This window comes from Perissodus microlepis, chromosome 9 (genome assembly GCF_051167445.1).
Source record: "Perissodus microlepis isolate ML-2025 ecotype Zambia chromosome 9, ASM5116744v1, whole genome shotgun sequence".
Taxonomy (NCBI): Eukaryota; Metazoa; Chordata; class Actinopteri; order Cichliformes; family Cichlidae; genus Perissodus; species Perissodus microlepis.
This window is the reverse complement of record NC_140469.1, coordinates 26969914-26984584: the sequence shown is the minus strand read 5'-3', so window position 1 is coordinate 26984584 and position 14671 is coordinate 26969914. Positions and strand designations below refer to the sequence as shown.

At 39.4% G+C, this 14671-nt stretch overlaps 2 protein-coding genes across 2 annotated transcripts; both read right to left on the bottom strand.

Moving 5' to 3' along the window:
* Window positions 1-787: 787 nt before the first annotated feature.
* LOC146380627 (uncharacterized) lies at window positions 788-2257 on the bottom strand. Its single transcript, XM_084938775.1, has 4 exons — window positions 2099-2257; window positions 1507-1642; window positions 1073-1145; window positions 788-897 (listed from the first exon to the last, which is right to left on the bottom strand). Exons 1-4 carry the CDS (start codon window positions 2172-2174, stop codon window positions 862-864), a joined length of 321 nt encoding a protein of 106 aa, XP_084794901.1. The 5' UTR covers window positions 2175-2257; the 3' UTR covers window positions 788-861.
* A 1290-nt stretch (window positions 2258-3547) lies between these two features.
* LOC146380626 (uncharacterized) lies at window positions 3548-7831 on the bottom strand. Its single transcript, XM_084938774.1, has 4 exons — window positions 7712-7831; window positions 6037-6151; window positions 5100-5178; window positions 3548-3721 (listed from the first exon to the last, which is right to left on the bottom strand). Exons 1-4 carry the CDS (start codon window positions 7794-7796, stop codon window positions 3653-3655), a joined length of 348 nt encoding a protein of 115 aa, XP_084794900.1. The 5' UTR covers window positions 7797-7831; the 3' UTR covers window positions 3548-3652.
* Between the last annotated feature and the right edge of the window lie 6840 nt (window positions 7832-14671).

Genomic DNA, 14671 nt, shown 5'->3' with positions numbered 1-14671 from the left:
TCCCACTCCAAGTTGAAAGATGTCGCAACCTCTAATATGTATTTAGTGGACAGAGTGAGGAGGCTGCAGGAGGAGCTGTAATCAAGAAGGTACAGGTGTGTCTTTTCCTGATGTGTTTTTATGTTTTAAAACAAGGTGAGGATGTCTCATTGTGTTGACTTCCTGTTTCATCTGCTCTTATATCTCTTTCTCACCTTTTCCACTGGCATCTGTAGTGAGAGGTGCTAAAGCGTGAGGAGTAGGATTTTTCATGTGCAGCATAAGGAATGATAACGGTGCGTGTTTCTTGGCTGACTTGGGAACACCTCATTGTTTCCTTAAAGGAGCTGGAGGAGGTGGCTGAGGAGAGGGAGGCATGAGTGTCTGTGCTCAGTCTGCTGCTCCTGCAACCCAACATTAATAAAATAAGACTAATGAAATTTAACATAAACAGGAAATGTGCATTCTCCTCCACTAGAGTCATGGGGGTATCTGATGTGTTCATTTTAATTTTATATACATCTACATTTTATTCACATCTCACATGCAGCACCTCACAGCTGTGATACTCTCTCATTAGTTACATGTTTTACAGTAAATAGTAAATGATCACACAGAAACCATTAAAGAATGCAGTTTCAAAGGCTTTTATTGATTTTGTCTTTGTTCATAGCTTGAAGAAAGAATAAGAAAAATTCGAACATTCATATTTAATGACATTTTTACTAAATATGAAAACAAAAGTGGTTTTTAAATTCTATCTATAATTTACAAAAAATAATCAACATTTCTTAACAAATATTTCTGTAAAAGTGTGAACTCATAAATCTGCAGAACTGTTTCCATTTGCTGCTTTACTTTGCTTCATCGTTTCCATCATCTTCATTTAGAAATCCCTGGACGACACAGCAGAGTTTTCTGTGGTGGTGAAAGAGAGAAGGTGACATGAAAAGAAAAACAAGAAGCACCATTAGACAGATATACACAGTGTCTTTTTATAACCTATATTATAATCTTCACACTTTTGCTAGAAAGTCACTGCTGGTTTTTCTAAACTTTGTGTCCACATTTTTATAAATCGTTTGTTTCTCACCTCATTTATTTTCCTTTTAAGCCACTCGGTGTTTGGTCTGAGGAAAAATATTCTATTTCCACTTGTTTTGACCCTGGAAGAAAAAATAGAAGAATAAAGAAAGAAGTTTAGAGAGAGGAAGAAAAATTGAAGGATTCGACATTTTCACTTTATTGTTAACTGAACATGTGCAGTGTCCATTTTGCATTATGCTGTGAGAGAACAGCTCAGGTTTCCTCCAAGCTCATAAGCACAAACTCACAGATTCCCCAATGTCACCAAATTAGAAACAATCACAGAGCAAACAGTAGTGCTGTATGTTAGAGAGGGGAACATTTATCTGCTACATCAAGGTTTCAGTGCAAATCTCATTTTCATTGTTGTGTTTGTGGATTTTTAATCAAGAATTAACTTCTACATTTTAGTAATGTAGAAAGTAAGTAAGTTCTACTTACTCATAGCCATGTAGGCAGTTTGGTCTGTTGTCTTCAACGCAGCTGGTGATGTTTTTTGCCCATTTAGGTGCAAACGTGGTTCTTGTACTTTGTTTAGAATATGTTTTATAGCAGTTTTTCCCCACGTGGTCAGCCCCTGCAGCACATCATCACACACATTGTCATTATTCTTCAGGGCCTTTCAGATATCATGGAGCATGAAATAAACTGAGCTTTCAGATGTTGTATACATAATTTACTGATCCAGTTAGTATGTGTAATATGAAAAATCACATTACTGAAAAAAATACACCTGTCTTTTATCAGTGGTACAGATTTTGAAGTTGTGTTTTAAATTTGTCCAGAGTTGCTCCCTGTAGCCAAAAAAAACCCCAAAACCCTCTTTTAGTCAGTTATAATTTGTCCAGAAACACCTGCTCTGCTACAGTCTGTGCTAGCTTTAGTCTCTTTAGACACTATTAGTTATCAGGCAGTAAGTTGCATTAAGACCAGATAGATTTATAACCATGTTGAGAAACAGACTTTTAGCTGTTGTTGCTGCTGTTGTCCTGAACTTTGACAACAAAACAAACTCCAGAAATAAAAACTGTACCTGATACACAGATGAGCATCACCACACTCAGGGAGATCAGAAGAATCAGGCGGCTGGTGGAGAGATTCGAACACATGTTGAGACGCTGAAAGGCACCAAATCTGAGTCTGGATCTGAGCTGTGAACAGGTTTGTTACCAGCTGATGAACTTGTCAAAGTGTGACAGCGGCTCATCTTATATACTGTAGCTTGTCACTGAATTAGGGGCTGTTTGATGATGTATTCACACAAAAATAAACTCCCACAGAGTTGTGTGGTGGGTAGCTTCCTTCCTACTGTGTTGAGGTTTGTCATATAGTTTATTCCAGGTTAATAAGTTTCTGTTATGATTTTATACCTGATAATATCTATTATAAACCCCAATGGACTATATGTTGTCACACAAAAGGGACATTTTAGAGTGGTAGTTCCAAAGTAAGCTGCTGTGAAGCAATTGCATATGTGTTGTTTAATAACATATTTATAATTACAATATCGGGCTGCACTGTGATAAAGTGATGAAGTATTTTGTGTGCATTTATTTCCCAGTATAGAGGCAAATTCTGCATCCTAAGTGATTTTGTCAACCGTCTGTCAAATGGCATCAAAGTGCAGTTATTGGATGGTGACTGATATTATAATATGAAACTCCTCACCTAAAGGTAAGAGAAATAAGCAGACAGAATCATGACAGCTGACTATCTTAAGGCTCCAGCACTGAGGACGTCAGCAGACCTCAGCCCAAATGTACCATCTGTGAGGAGACGCTGGCTGCTGCTAATATACCAAGAAAGCTGCACAGATGCTGGGAAATCAAACTTCCCTTCTGAGAAGAAAATGGCCTACTTCATATACAAGGCTAAAACAGAAGAAACAATGTAACTGACACTGATGAGCCAAGTCAGATGTGTTTTCTTCTTTCATTGACTTTTGCTCTCTATGATTTGCTTGTTTGGTAGTATTAATCTTAATAAAATAAAAGTTGTCAGGGTGTGCTGTAAGGTCGAAAACATGCTACCTTCAATGAACTTCGGCATCTGGATGAAATGAGAGCTCACTAAAGAGTACAGGGCATCATTCATCATCAAGCAAATTATCCTGTGTGGACATTAGGAGTTTACTCCACACATGTGTATAAACACTCACAGGCTCCAAAACTGTATAACTGGAGATGGCAATAACATTGCCTGGGTTGATGAATCTAGACTAGTAACAACATGTTTATGTATAATCGACGAGTTATGCACATCCCAGTTAGATACATGGACAATAAATTTGCACCTGTTTAAATTAATGTGTCTGCTTGTCATATATTTGTTCTAAATGCTACTGTTTTACACAGAAGTCCCTTCAGCACTGCCATCACAGACAAACAAGAGAGATGCCAAACAGACACATTTTCCTTTTAACATGCAAAAAGACACTTTTATTGTTGAAATGTACAACAACTTAATAAAATAATGCCACCACAATGATCATTTTTCCAGTTACTTTAAAAAAATATCTTGTATTTTAAATAGATATGTATGTAAAAGAAATAAATAGTATTTCAGGATAAAACGTTGCTGTTTTACTTCATGCTGTTGTTGGCTTGTTGGGAACTTCATTTAATAATGACAGATCTTGAGGGCAGTTTAATTCTCCCTGCAAATGTAGAAAAAGGAAAGATACAGTTAGATGAGTTTATTACATACAGAGAAGTATTTTAATACGTTTTATTAATAAATGTTCCCTCGGTCCGTGGAACTAGCTTTCCACGGATCAAGCAGGGGGACTCAGTGTGGCGAGATCTTCCACCAGCTTCATACCTGATAACATGTGGGTGCTGCGCTTATTAACAAGTGGTTTGCACCTCCTACATTTCACTTTATGGGGTTTTCCTTTCAACAGGCATCTCTAATTAAAGCGATGACATTATTGGTTGACCAGCTTTTGTGGCCGAATCTGAAAGTACTTTCCTAAAAGTACTTTCCCCTGTGATTTTCATCTTTGACAACTTTTAATGAGAGGTCTTCACAAACACCTCCTCTACACCTTTAACCTGAGTGGTTGACAACAGATGTAGACTAGAGGTTAAAGATTACATTTAGTAATCTTTCACATGGCGCTGATCATGTAAAAAGGAGATGATCTACTTCAAAATTTTATTGATATATTGTTTAAATACAGGAGAATTACATTATTAAATGGTAGCTGTGACAGTGATGTCTCCCATTGGTTTTAGATTCATCGCTACGATGGTGATTGTGGTGTTTTGGAATGGGACATGATGAGTAAAGCTGTTAACCAAAGAGCATATTTTGAATATCCATCTTTCTAATTCTCAGCATTATCACAATTTACAAATTGAGCTTGTTGTTCTATCCAATATGACCTGAAACGAGCAGCTTTTATACAACAAGAAGTCTTTTTGCAATCAGACGGGTCGCCCCCTGCTGGCCATTAGAAAGAGTGCAGGTTTAAGATATTCAAAACAACTAAAGGACATCATAAAAACAGTCGATGAGCTAAATGGAAACACTAGATTGAAAGGACACGAGCTTGTTACAAGCAGCTGAACTTTGGTGAAAGAACTGATGAGTGCCCACTCTCCACACAGCAGTACACTGATGACACTATCTCAGATAAAAAGACAAACCACAAACCGTATAGTGGTAAAATGTAAATCTGCAGTGTGACTAGCATCTGAAACTATGCGATAACTAGATAACATGTGCAAATGAGGCAGAAAAAAAGAAATGTTCAGCTATTTCAGGGCTGTACTAATTTATATTACTAATAGAGCTAATAAATAATGTACATAAATTACATGTGTAGATGAGTAGATTAAGACAAAGTTCCATTTTTCCTTAATCCTCTATCCTTGGTCTGAATTGACTTTCTTTGGTTCAGATTTCAACGCAAATAATTATCTGAAATTAAATAAAATCACAAGCCATTTAATGTGGTATGACAAGGTGAACCACTAATTTACACTTTTTTGGTAGTTCAGACACAGATCTACAGTCTGGCTTCATGTTACCTTCTGTATTTTGTCCTTGAGCCACTTAGAATTTGGGTTGACACACCACGGTTTATCTTTATGGCGCTGGTTTGCAATCCTAGGAGCAGAAACATCAGTTAAAGTCAGTTACAAAATTTATGATATTAATGTCAAATCTGGTCCTCCAGGTAATAGGTATGTTACCTCTTTACAATTTTGGCCTGCTTAGCCGTAGGCAGCAAAGGCAGCTAACAATCTAGCTAACAGACAGCTTCAGGTGAGGTGACAGACTGTGCAGCCTTCATCTTTACTGAATGTGAAGAGAGGCATGCATGTCTACCTTGCCCGCAACAGTTTCATTTTTACTGTTTTCTTCTTTTGAGGTTTAATTCCACTTACCAGCAAAGACACAGTCATGCATGTGAATCAGAAGCTTCAGAAAGTTACAGAACTGGAAAGAGCATGTTTGTTCAACCGAAGTTTTAAAACTTTAGGCTGGTTTAATTTCCTCACATTGCTAAGCTGTACAGGTAAATTGCCTTGGTGGATGTTATAAAAGTTTTGTGGAGTTGCTGAGGGCGAATATGTTAACCAAATTGCACAGAAGAAGGCTATAATGAGCATTTATTTTCAATTACATGAAAATACACTGGAAAACTATGGTAGACCTTGATGTCATTGTCATTTCTCAGTGTAGCCATCAGTGAAACTGAATGTAACACCTCTGCCCCAGCAATATTGTATCTTTATTTCCCCCTGTTCTTATCTAGATTTAAGATCAACAGTGGGAATCACACTAACAGTTCTTCCCACCACATTAAACTTTAGAAAAAAAGTTCATACATTATTTATATTTACGGTGAAGCCCACGGTGGCAAATGTTGGGCGAGAAAAAGTCCAGAGACAGCTATTTAATATTTACATGTATGGAAACATTGTGAGTGGCGTGAGCGTGTTTAAATTATGATGATCTTACAAGAAAGCATGGCGGTTGCAGCCCTCGCGTGGTTTCTGCTCATAGCACCATTTGATCCGTGCTATCTTCCTGGTGCTGACGTTACGGCAGCAGGACAGACCTACAACCGAATCCGCTGCACAGACGAAAAGAGAGAAAAAAGAGAAAAATAAGGAGATTAGTCAATATTACAAGAATTCTTCTTTGGTCAGCTGTGGCGAGAATGAGGCGCTAAAAAGTAGAAGCACTTATGTAAAGCCATTTCACTGTGGTTGATGGTTAGATGGCTTCCTGTTGTACTGATCGAACCAGCTAGACAAGAAATGTATGAAATGACGGCTAATCTACGAACACTTTCATTTGACACTCATTCAGTAGTTAATTTTCCTAAAATCATGAGATATTGTTTCAGTTTGGGTCACTAGTTTTATTTTAAAATCAGTTACCATTGCTGTGTCTCAAATTTCTAACTCTTTTTAATAGCGCTCATGCTAACAAGGGCAGAATTTTGACTGTCTTCGAGTCACTTAGGCACTTCTAAATTGGCCTTATTTTTAGGCCAAGACGCAGCTGCTTGGCAAAGCTGCACATAACATGTTTTGTTGTATTGTTTGATGTCTGCGCATGTTAAATCTTCAAGGTTTAATGTTGTGGATAGTTAGAGGCTCAACAGGTAACAAAAAGCTCACAAAATAGAGCAACTAGCAAAATAATTACAGTTAACTGTGTTTGATTCGAGAAAAATGACTGTGCCATACAAGTAAATACGTCGAATACTGAAGAAGACTACATATAAATGTGGCAACACAAGTATCTACATTGCGACATACTGTTATCCCTGTTTGTTCTGCTTTCAGTCTTTGTTTGATTTCCAGCCTTCTGTTATTGCCTACCCCACCCAGTAGCACGTGTTTCCTATTATCCACACTGTTCTTTGTTCCCTGCCAGATTTGTCATCCTACCCACAGATTATTACATCCAAATTTAAGCATTCCTTCACTACTTACTTGTTACTGTAGAGGGAAGTCTTTACTCTTATTATTTTATCCCACAGTTACATACTGACAAATATTTTTGCTGAAATAAAAAAGCTGTGAGATGCTTTTTTGTGATAAACAAACCAGCTGGGTGTGTTTTTCAAATCACATAAAAAGGCTTTGTGGTGGTTTATGTTGTGATGCTCTGTTTTCATTCCTCTCATGCAGCTGTGTTTTTTTCAGCACATTGCATGTTGGTTTGGAGTGCTTGGGTACTTACCATTGATTGTACACTGCTTTTTTAAGAGGTGTTGTGGGATACATTGATTTCAGTATGAATTTAAAAAGCACTACAAAATGCCGAACTTACTATTGAGTGAGTCATGAGGGATTTCAGTCAGAGCCTGCTCGGTTTTACAACCATTTTCTTATTTTTAAAACCACTAATGTTCTCCGTTTGATTTCACCTGTTTGGGGATTTTTACTTTGGTTTCATTCCTACTCTCAGTATTTATTTACGTCCTGTTTACTGACTATTTACTGATCTCCTGTTAATAACCTCAAATGTAGGAGTTTTAACCCTTCTCTCTTTTGATCACAAGCACAACTTTTGACTGTTTCTCTGCATATTTCCTTTTTTTGTTTTGCATTGCACAGTGAGACCTGCAGAGGTTTAACATGACACATAAGACTGCATTCAATCATGAGTTCAGGCTTACCTTGAGATGCTGAGAAGAACATCACAACAGACAGGCTGAGGAGAAAAATCCAGCGGCTGACAGAGAGGGCCGCCCACATCTTCATGCTGACAGAGTCCCAGCAGTAAACAGCTTCCTGTTCTTTCTGTTACTTTGTGCAGAATTTGCAAAAGTCTGAGGATAAATGAGCCAGAGGAAGGTGATCTTTTATACTGTAGCTGCACACAAAAAGAGGAACAATATAGGAACTATATATGTCACGCAACATTTTTTGAATGGAAATACTCATGCACCAAAAATGACGAGACAGAGGACAAAGACTCATGCACTCAGAAAAGACTGGATCATATCCATATATGTGCAGATCCGTTTCAGTATCTCAGACAAGAGCTCATCGTTTTTGAGAACTCTGGTGTCCACCTTGTACTATTCCTCTCATGCAAAGTGACTTAATTTTCAAGATTTTGCCTTCAGAGCTGTCTTAATTCTTCATGTCACATACTCAACATGGTGCCTGAAACATTCCTCAAAGAATTTGGTCCATTTTTATTTCTCATAACATTTGCATGTCATGTTGTGTGAGTATCAGAACGTTTCTGCAGATCTGCACATGCATTATGTGAATCAGCACAGCAATCCCAAAGGTGCTCGATTGGATTGAAATCTGGTGATTGTGGAGTACAGTGAACTCATTATCATGTTCAAGAAACCAGTTTGAAGTGATTTGAGCTTTGTGATATGGTGTGTTATCCTGCTGGAAGTAGCCATCAGAAGATGTCCAATGTAATGGTAAAGGGCTGGTTCTTATGTAGCACATTTCTACTCTACCTGAGCACTCAAATCGTTTTATACACCATTGAACTACCAACCTACAGCCTGGTCTACCACCTGAGCTACAGCCAACACAATGTGGTCATAAAGAGCTGGTCAGCAACAGTACTCCTATTCAGTATTCAGGTAGGCAGTGGTGTTTAAATTATGCTCCACTGATACTAAGCCCCCATGCTATTACTTCACTGCCTGATTCGCTGCTAGAAGGCAGGATGGATCCATGCGTTCATGCTGTTTTTGCAAAATTGTGACCCTGTCATCTCATCAAACCAATAAATATTTTTACAGTCTTTTATTGTCCAACTTTGATGCAACATAGATGCTCATTTTCCTGTTCTTTGCAGACAGGAGCAACTGCTGTAGCTCATCTGCTTCAAAGTCAGGTTTGTATGCATTAAGAGATGTTCTTCTGCAGAACTTAAGCATTAGCCTAATGAGTGGGTTTTTGAGTTAATGTTGCCCATCAACTTGAAGCAGTTCACCAAGAGAACTGCTTCTGACTGGATATTTTCTCTATTTTAGACAGTTCTCTGTAAACACTAGAGATGATTGTGTAGGAGAATCCCAACAGATCAGAACTTTCTGAAGTAGTCAGACCAGCCTTTCCCCTTTCCGTCATTTTGATGTTCAGTTTAAATGTTAGCAGATAATTCTGACCATGTCTACATACCTAAATGTAGTCTTTGCCATATAATGAGCTGATTAAAAATTAACAAGAAGTTTAACACGTGTACCTAATGAAGTGGCCGTTGAAGAGAGATGGCTTAATGGCTCTCTCGAGTGATGAGAGTTTTGGTTGAAAAAGCATTAAAAATACAAGCTAGACTTGAAAATCAACTTGTAAGAACTTTAGAGAAATAAGAACACACTGTAACTGTTCTTAGTGTTGTTTCTGTATCATAATACCTTTTCTGAACTTCTTGAATCCTGCCTAAAACAAAAAAACAGATGAATCAGTGAGTTTAAACAGAAACTGCTGTATTTGTTTATAGAACATGTTCATTTCATTGGGTTTATCCCAAAATACACAAGGCAGATTAATCCATTTGTATCACTAAGTCTCCAATTTCCTGTCCTTTTATGGTGATATCTGTGACCAGGAGAACGTGTTTCCCAACTTTCTGCTGGAACAGAAAATACTGCTGAGAACTAAGAGAAACCCTTTGGTTTTTATTCCCAAATAAAAGCACATAATCGGGATTAAACTTTTAATAAAATCCTCCAGGAGAGTATAGATGCAGATGATTATATGTCTGTATGTAAGGCAACTGAGTATCAGTTCTTCCCATTTAGTTTGTAATTTTTATACAGTTTGCACAACTTCATTAAACATTTCAGTTTAGAGCCAAATGTTTTTGGCTGAAAAAGTCAAAAGATATACAGACAATTGTCATTAAATGCATAATGTAGGTACATAAACTTGGTGCAAATTGGACATGTTTTCTTGTTTGCATCTGCAAACGTGTCATTTTATCTGTAAACAAAAAAGCTCAAAAGAGTTTTGAATGGACTAAAGTCAAAAGTTCCAGAAGTAATTGGCATCTAAATACATATATATATATGCACATATATATATATTTGTGTAGTAGCATTCCAACAACGCCCTGTTTTCGTCTCTTGCCTACCGATGCCTTCTTGTTCCAGTAGCCCACTTGTCGTCAGGGTGCCCTGGTTCCTCAACACCTGACGCGGACCTTGTTGATCCGGGCGACGTCCGAGCCGGCATGCCTTCATATTTATCTGTCTCGCTCATGTCTGCGGTAGGCTCGCTTAGCATAGGGGGTCTAGCCTTAGGACCCTTACTGGATACAGACACCCCAGGCAGGAGTCGAACTTGCGATCCTCTGCTCCAAAGGCGTGTAGTCTAACCACTACGCTATCCAGCAGTTGTCAGCCACCTCCTGTACATGGATGACATCAAGCTGTATGCCAAGAGTGAACGAGACATCGATTCACTGATCCACACTACCAGGCTATACAGCAATGACATTGGAATGTCGTTCGGACTGGAGAAGTGTAGTCGAATGGTAACGAAGAGAGGGAAGGTAGTCAGAACTGAGGGGATTGAACTACCAGAAGGCAACATTGCAGACATAGAGGACAGTTACAAGTACCTGGGGATCCCGCAGGCGAATGGGAACCATGAAGAGGCCGCTAGAAAGGCTGCAACCACCAAGTACCTGCAGAGGGTCAGGCAAGTCCTGAGGAGTCAGCTGAACGGTAAGAACAAGATCCGGGCCATCAACACCTACGCCCTGCCCGTGATCAGGTACCCTGCTGGGGTAATAGGCTGGCCAAAGGAGGAGATAGAAGCCACTGACATAAAGACAAGAAAGCTCCTTACCATGCATGGAGGGTTTCACCCCAAGTCCAGCACCCTGAGGCTGTACGCTAAGCGGAAGGAAGGGGGCCGGGGACTGGTGAGTGTCAGCACCACAGTCCAGGATGAGACAATGAACATCCAAGAATACATTGGGAAGATGGCCCCAACTGACCGAGTGCTCAGTGAATACCTCAGGCAGCAGAAACCCAAGAAAGAGGAGGGAGACGAGGAACCATCATGGAAGGACAGGGCCCTGCACGGTATGTACCACCGGCAGATAGAGGAGGTGGCTGACATCCAGAAATCCTACCAGTGGCTGGACAAAGCTGGACTGAAAGACAGCACAGAGGCACTAATCATGGCAGCACAAGAACAAGCTCTGAGTACAAGATCCACAGAGGCTGGGGTCTATCACACCAGGCAAGACCCCAGGTGCAGGCTGTGTAAAGATGCTCCAGAGACAATCCAGCACATAACAGCAGGGTGCAAGATGCTAGCAGGCAAGGCATACATGGAACGCCATAACCAAGTGGCCGGCATAGTGTACAGGAACATCTGTGCCGAGTATAACCTGGAAGTCCCGAGGTCAAAATGGGAGATGCCCCCAAGGGTGGTGGAGAATGACCGAGCTAAGATCCTGTGGGACTTCCAGATACAGACGGACAAAATGGTGGTGGCTAACCAACCGGACATAGTGGTGGTAGACAAACAGAAGAAGACGGCCGTAGTGATCGATGTAGCGGTTCCAAATGACAGCAATATCAGGAAGAAGGAACACGAGAAGCTGGAGAAATACCAAGGGCTCAGAGAAGAGCTCGAGAGGATGTGGAGGGTGAAGGTGACGGTGGTTCCCGTGGTAATCGGAGCACTAGGTGCGGTGACTCCCAAGCTAGGCGAGTGGCTCCAGCAGATCCCGGGAACAACATCGGAGATCTCTGTCCAGAAGAGCGCAGTCCTAGGAACAGCTAAGATACTGCGCAGGACCCTCAAGCTCCCAGGCCTCTGGTAGAGGACCCGAGCTTGAAGGATAAACCGCCCGCAGGGGCGAGATGGGTGGTTTTTTTTTTTTTTTTTATATATATATATATGGAGAAAGACAGAGATGGAGAAAGACATTTTATAAAAGTTTGGCCTTATTTGAACTTGACAAAGAGATCCTGACATCCAGAGTAGCGTGATTTTTAGAATCCCCATGACCTTTGACCTTCTTATATGCTTATATGTTGTCAGTACAAACAGTGGCAGTGAGAAACATAATTTTAAATAGCTCTATATAGTATAATTATCACTTTAACATTCAGATGAATCTAATGACCTTGAAGGAAAGGTCAGAGGTCAGATTGGATATGATCTTTATATGGCACTTTCTATAATTTGGCAATAACTGCCACACTTGTAAGAATCGTAGTTTCTAAGTTATAAGGCATTTTATCAATTTTCGGCCAATAAAACAGTGAGCTGTCCTTGAAGGCCCAGACAGATTATAACGGCTTGTTAACATGACCCCACTCTAAACACCTACAAAGAATTCCTTTACAACTTTTCACACGATTGTGTTTACAGACAGAACGTCACGCACACATGCAAATACTACCAAAAATCATCTTGGGGCAGCAGTAATTAGCCCATAGAGCTTTTTAATGGAAAGCACTGTAATAAAAGGTCAAATCTTATGATAACACCTCAAATTAGAAGTAACGGAAAAACAATCCAATCACACAAACAGCGGGAAGATGCAAAAACCAGGAAACTGATCTGTGTCACATTTGTGAGACGACTGTCACAAGAGGAATGCTAGACTGCTATGAAATTTATAGACAATTTGGTGAGTTAATTCACAGATTAAGTAGGTGAAACACAGTAGAGTAGAGCAGGTAATGACGAAGGGAGGAGATGGAACCTGCACAGCAGACATAGGTGACATAGGTAAGTAGCTGAAAAATCACAGGCAGACTGATGAAAAATGTGCAATGACACAAGAATATAAGTTCAACAACCTGTCACCCTCTGACCTAGTTCTCTCTCACAGCTGGCCTTCTCCTAAATTGACCTGTTATTAAAATGCATACAGCAAGCTATAGCACTAAATAAGCTCTGGAAAATATAACTATTTCTCAACAAAGTCCACCAATATAAAGCAAAATTGCTGAACCTTTAACAGCTTCATTCATTATGGCCTTTTGATGCTTTGCTGTCTGTAATCGGAGCTCTGTTACCTCTTTTGCTTTCAACTGACAGCCACCACATTATAGTTCTTTCTTTCAGTGTCAGTTTTTATTGGTCGTTTTGAACTCATTCATGAAACTGACATTACAACTGAGGGCTCTTCCTCTGAAGACTGCTGTTCGGTCTCTTGGCCGTAACCACAGCCGAGTCTGTGGTTACGGCCCAGTCACCAGTGACGATCCTCCACTTGAAGCTGAAGGAACTGAAACTGAGTAGATGCAAGTGGTCACTGTAAGGCATGTGCTGATATTATGAACTGTACAAGTAGACACAGAATGTGGACTCATAAAAGCTGCTGCACAGGTTTGTGATGTTAAAACAGAAAGACTTAAATAATACAACAATACAACACAAATTATCTTAATGAATGCTCGATTAATTATTTCAGCATAGACAAACTATTCTTGGTGCCACATGTGAGAAACAGCAGGGGAATCACCCAAACTCATGGGCATGATCAGAGACACACTAAAAATAGCCCTCAGAGACTGACTAACCAGCTATTTGTAGCACCCACGGTTGCCATAATAAACAAAAAAGGAAACAGTCATGGTTCCATGAGACACTGTTTAACCTTAAAAGAGGAATTACTCTTGCACATGGAATGCACGTGTATATCAGAAACATTCAAACTATACTTGTGTCAGTTATAGCTTAAATTTTCACACTTTTTCCACATCTCATGGTCTTTATCAGCAGGCTTTTGTATATATTTGCACTTCTGAACACTAATAGCAAAATGTATTTATATAACAATTAAAAGAACCAGCAGTACAAATTGCTTCCCAGAAACGGAGAACAAAAGAACAAACTAGAACAGTTTACATACGGGTAAAGATAGGACACGCAAGACACAGGTGTAAGGTCAAAATAAGACAAAGAACAAAACCACGCTTTGACTCCACTGTGATTAATAACTTAAAACTACATTTTAAAACAGTACATTAAAAAAATAAGATGGACTTTGGTTGAGAATGTCAAAAATAAAAAATAGATTTTCAAAAAAGCCTTATGACATAAACAAGTCTTTAGCAGTGACTAAAAAAGAAGACACCGATGAGGTCATTCCACAACCGAGGAGCACTAACAGCAAACGCTCAGTCGCCTTTTGTCTTTTAGAATGAGCTGGGAACATTTAACAGTTTCTGCCTGAGAAACTGCAGGAACAACAGTTCGAGTATGTATTGTGTAGCCAGGCAAAGTCGTTGAACAGCTGTTAAAACTTCACCTTTTATTGAACTTTATATTGCTCAATAAAACCCACACAAGTTGAACGAATTCAAAAAGTGTAGTAAATGACATGCTCTGAGTGCTCAGACTGAGCAGAAAAGCACTATGCAATACACTGCTTTTACCTTTTACCCTGTGTATGTACAAACTAAAAGGTTTCTATAAGATGAGACTTTGACTGAAAAAGCTTCAGGTATTGTGGCTTTGAAATCTTTTATGTGCAACTACGACGTGTTGTTCTACTGCACAGAGTAAACTTCATTAACTATGTCAAAATCAAGACTTACACATAAAAAAACAACAAAAAACAGACACATCTGGGTCTACCCTGGCTCTAGCTGTGTTCTGAGGCTCTACTGAGGCCTAGATGT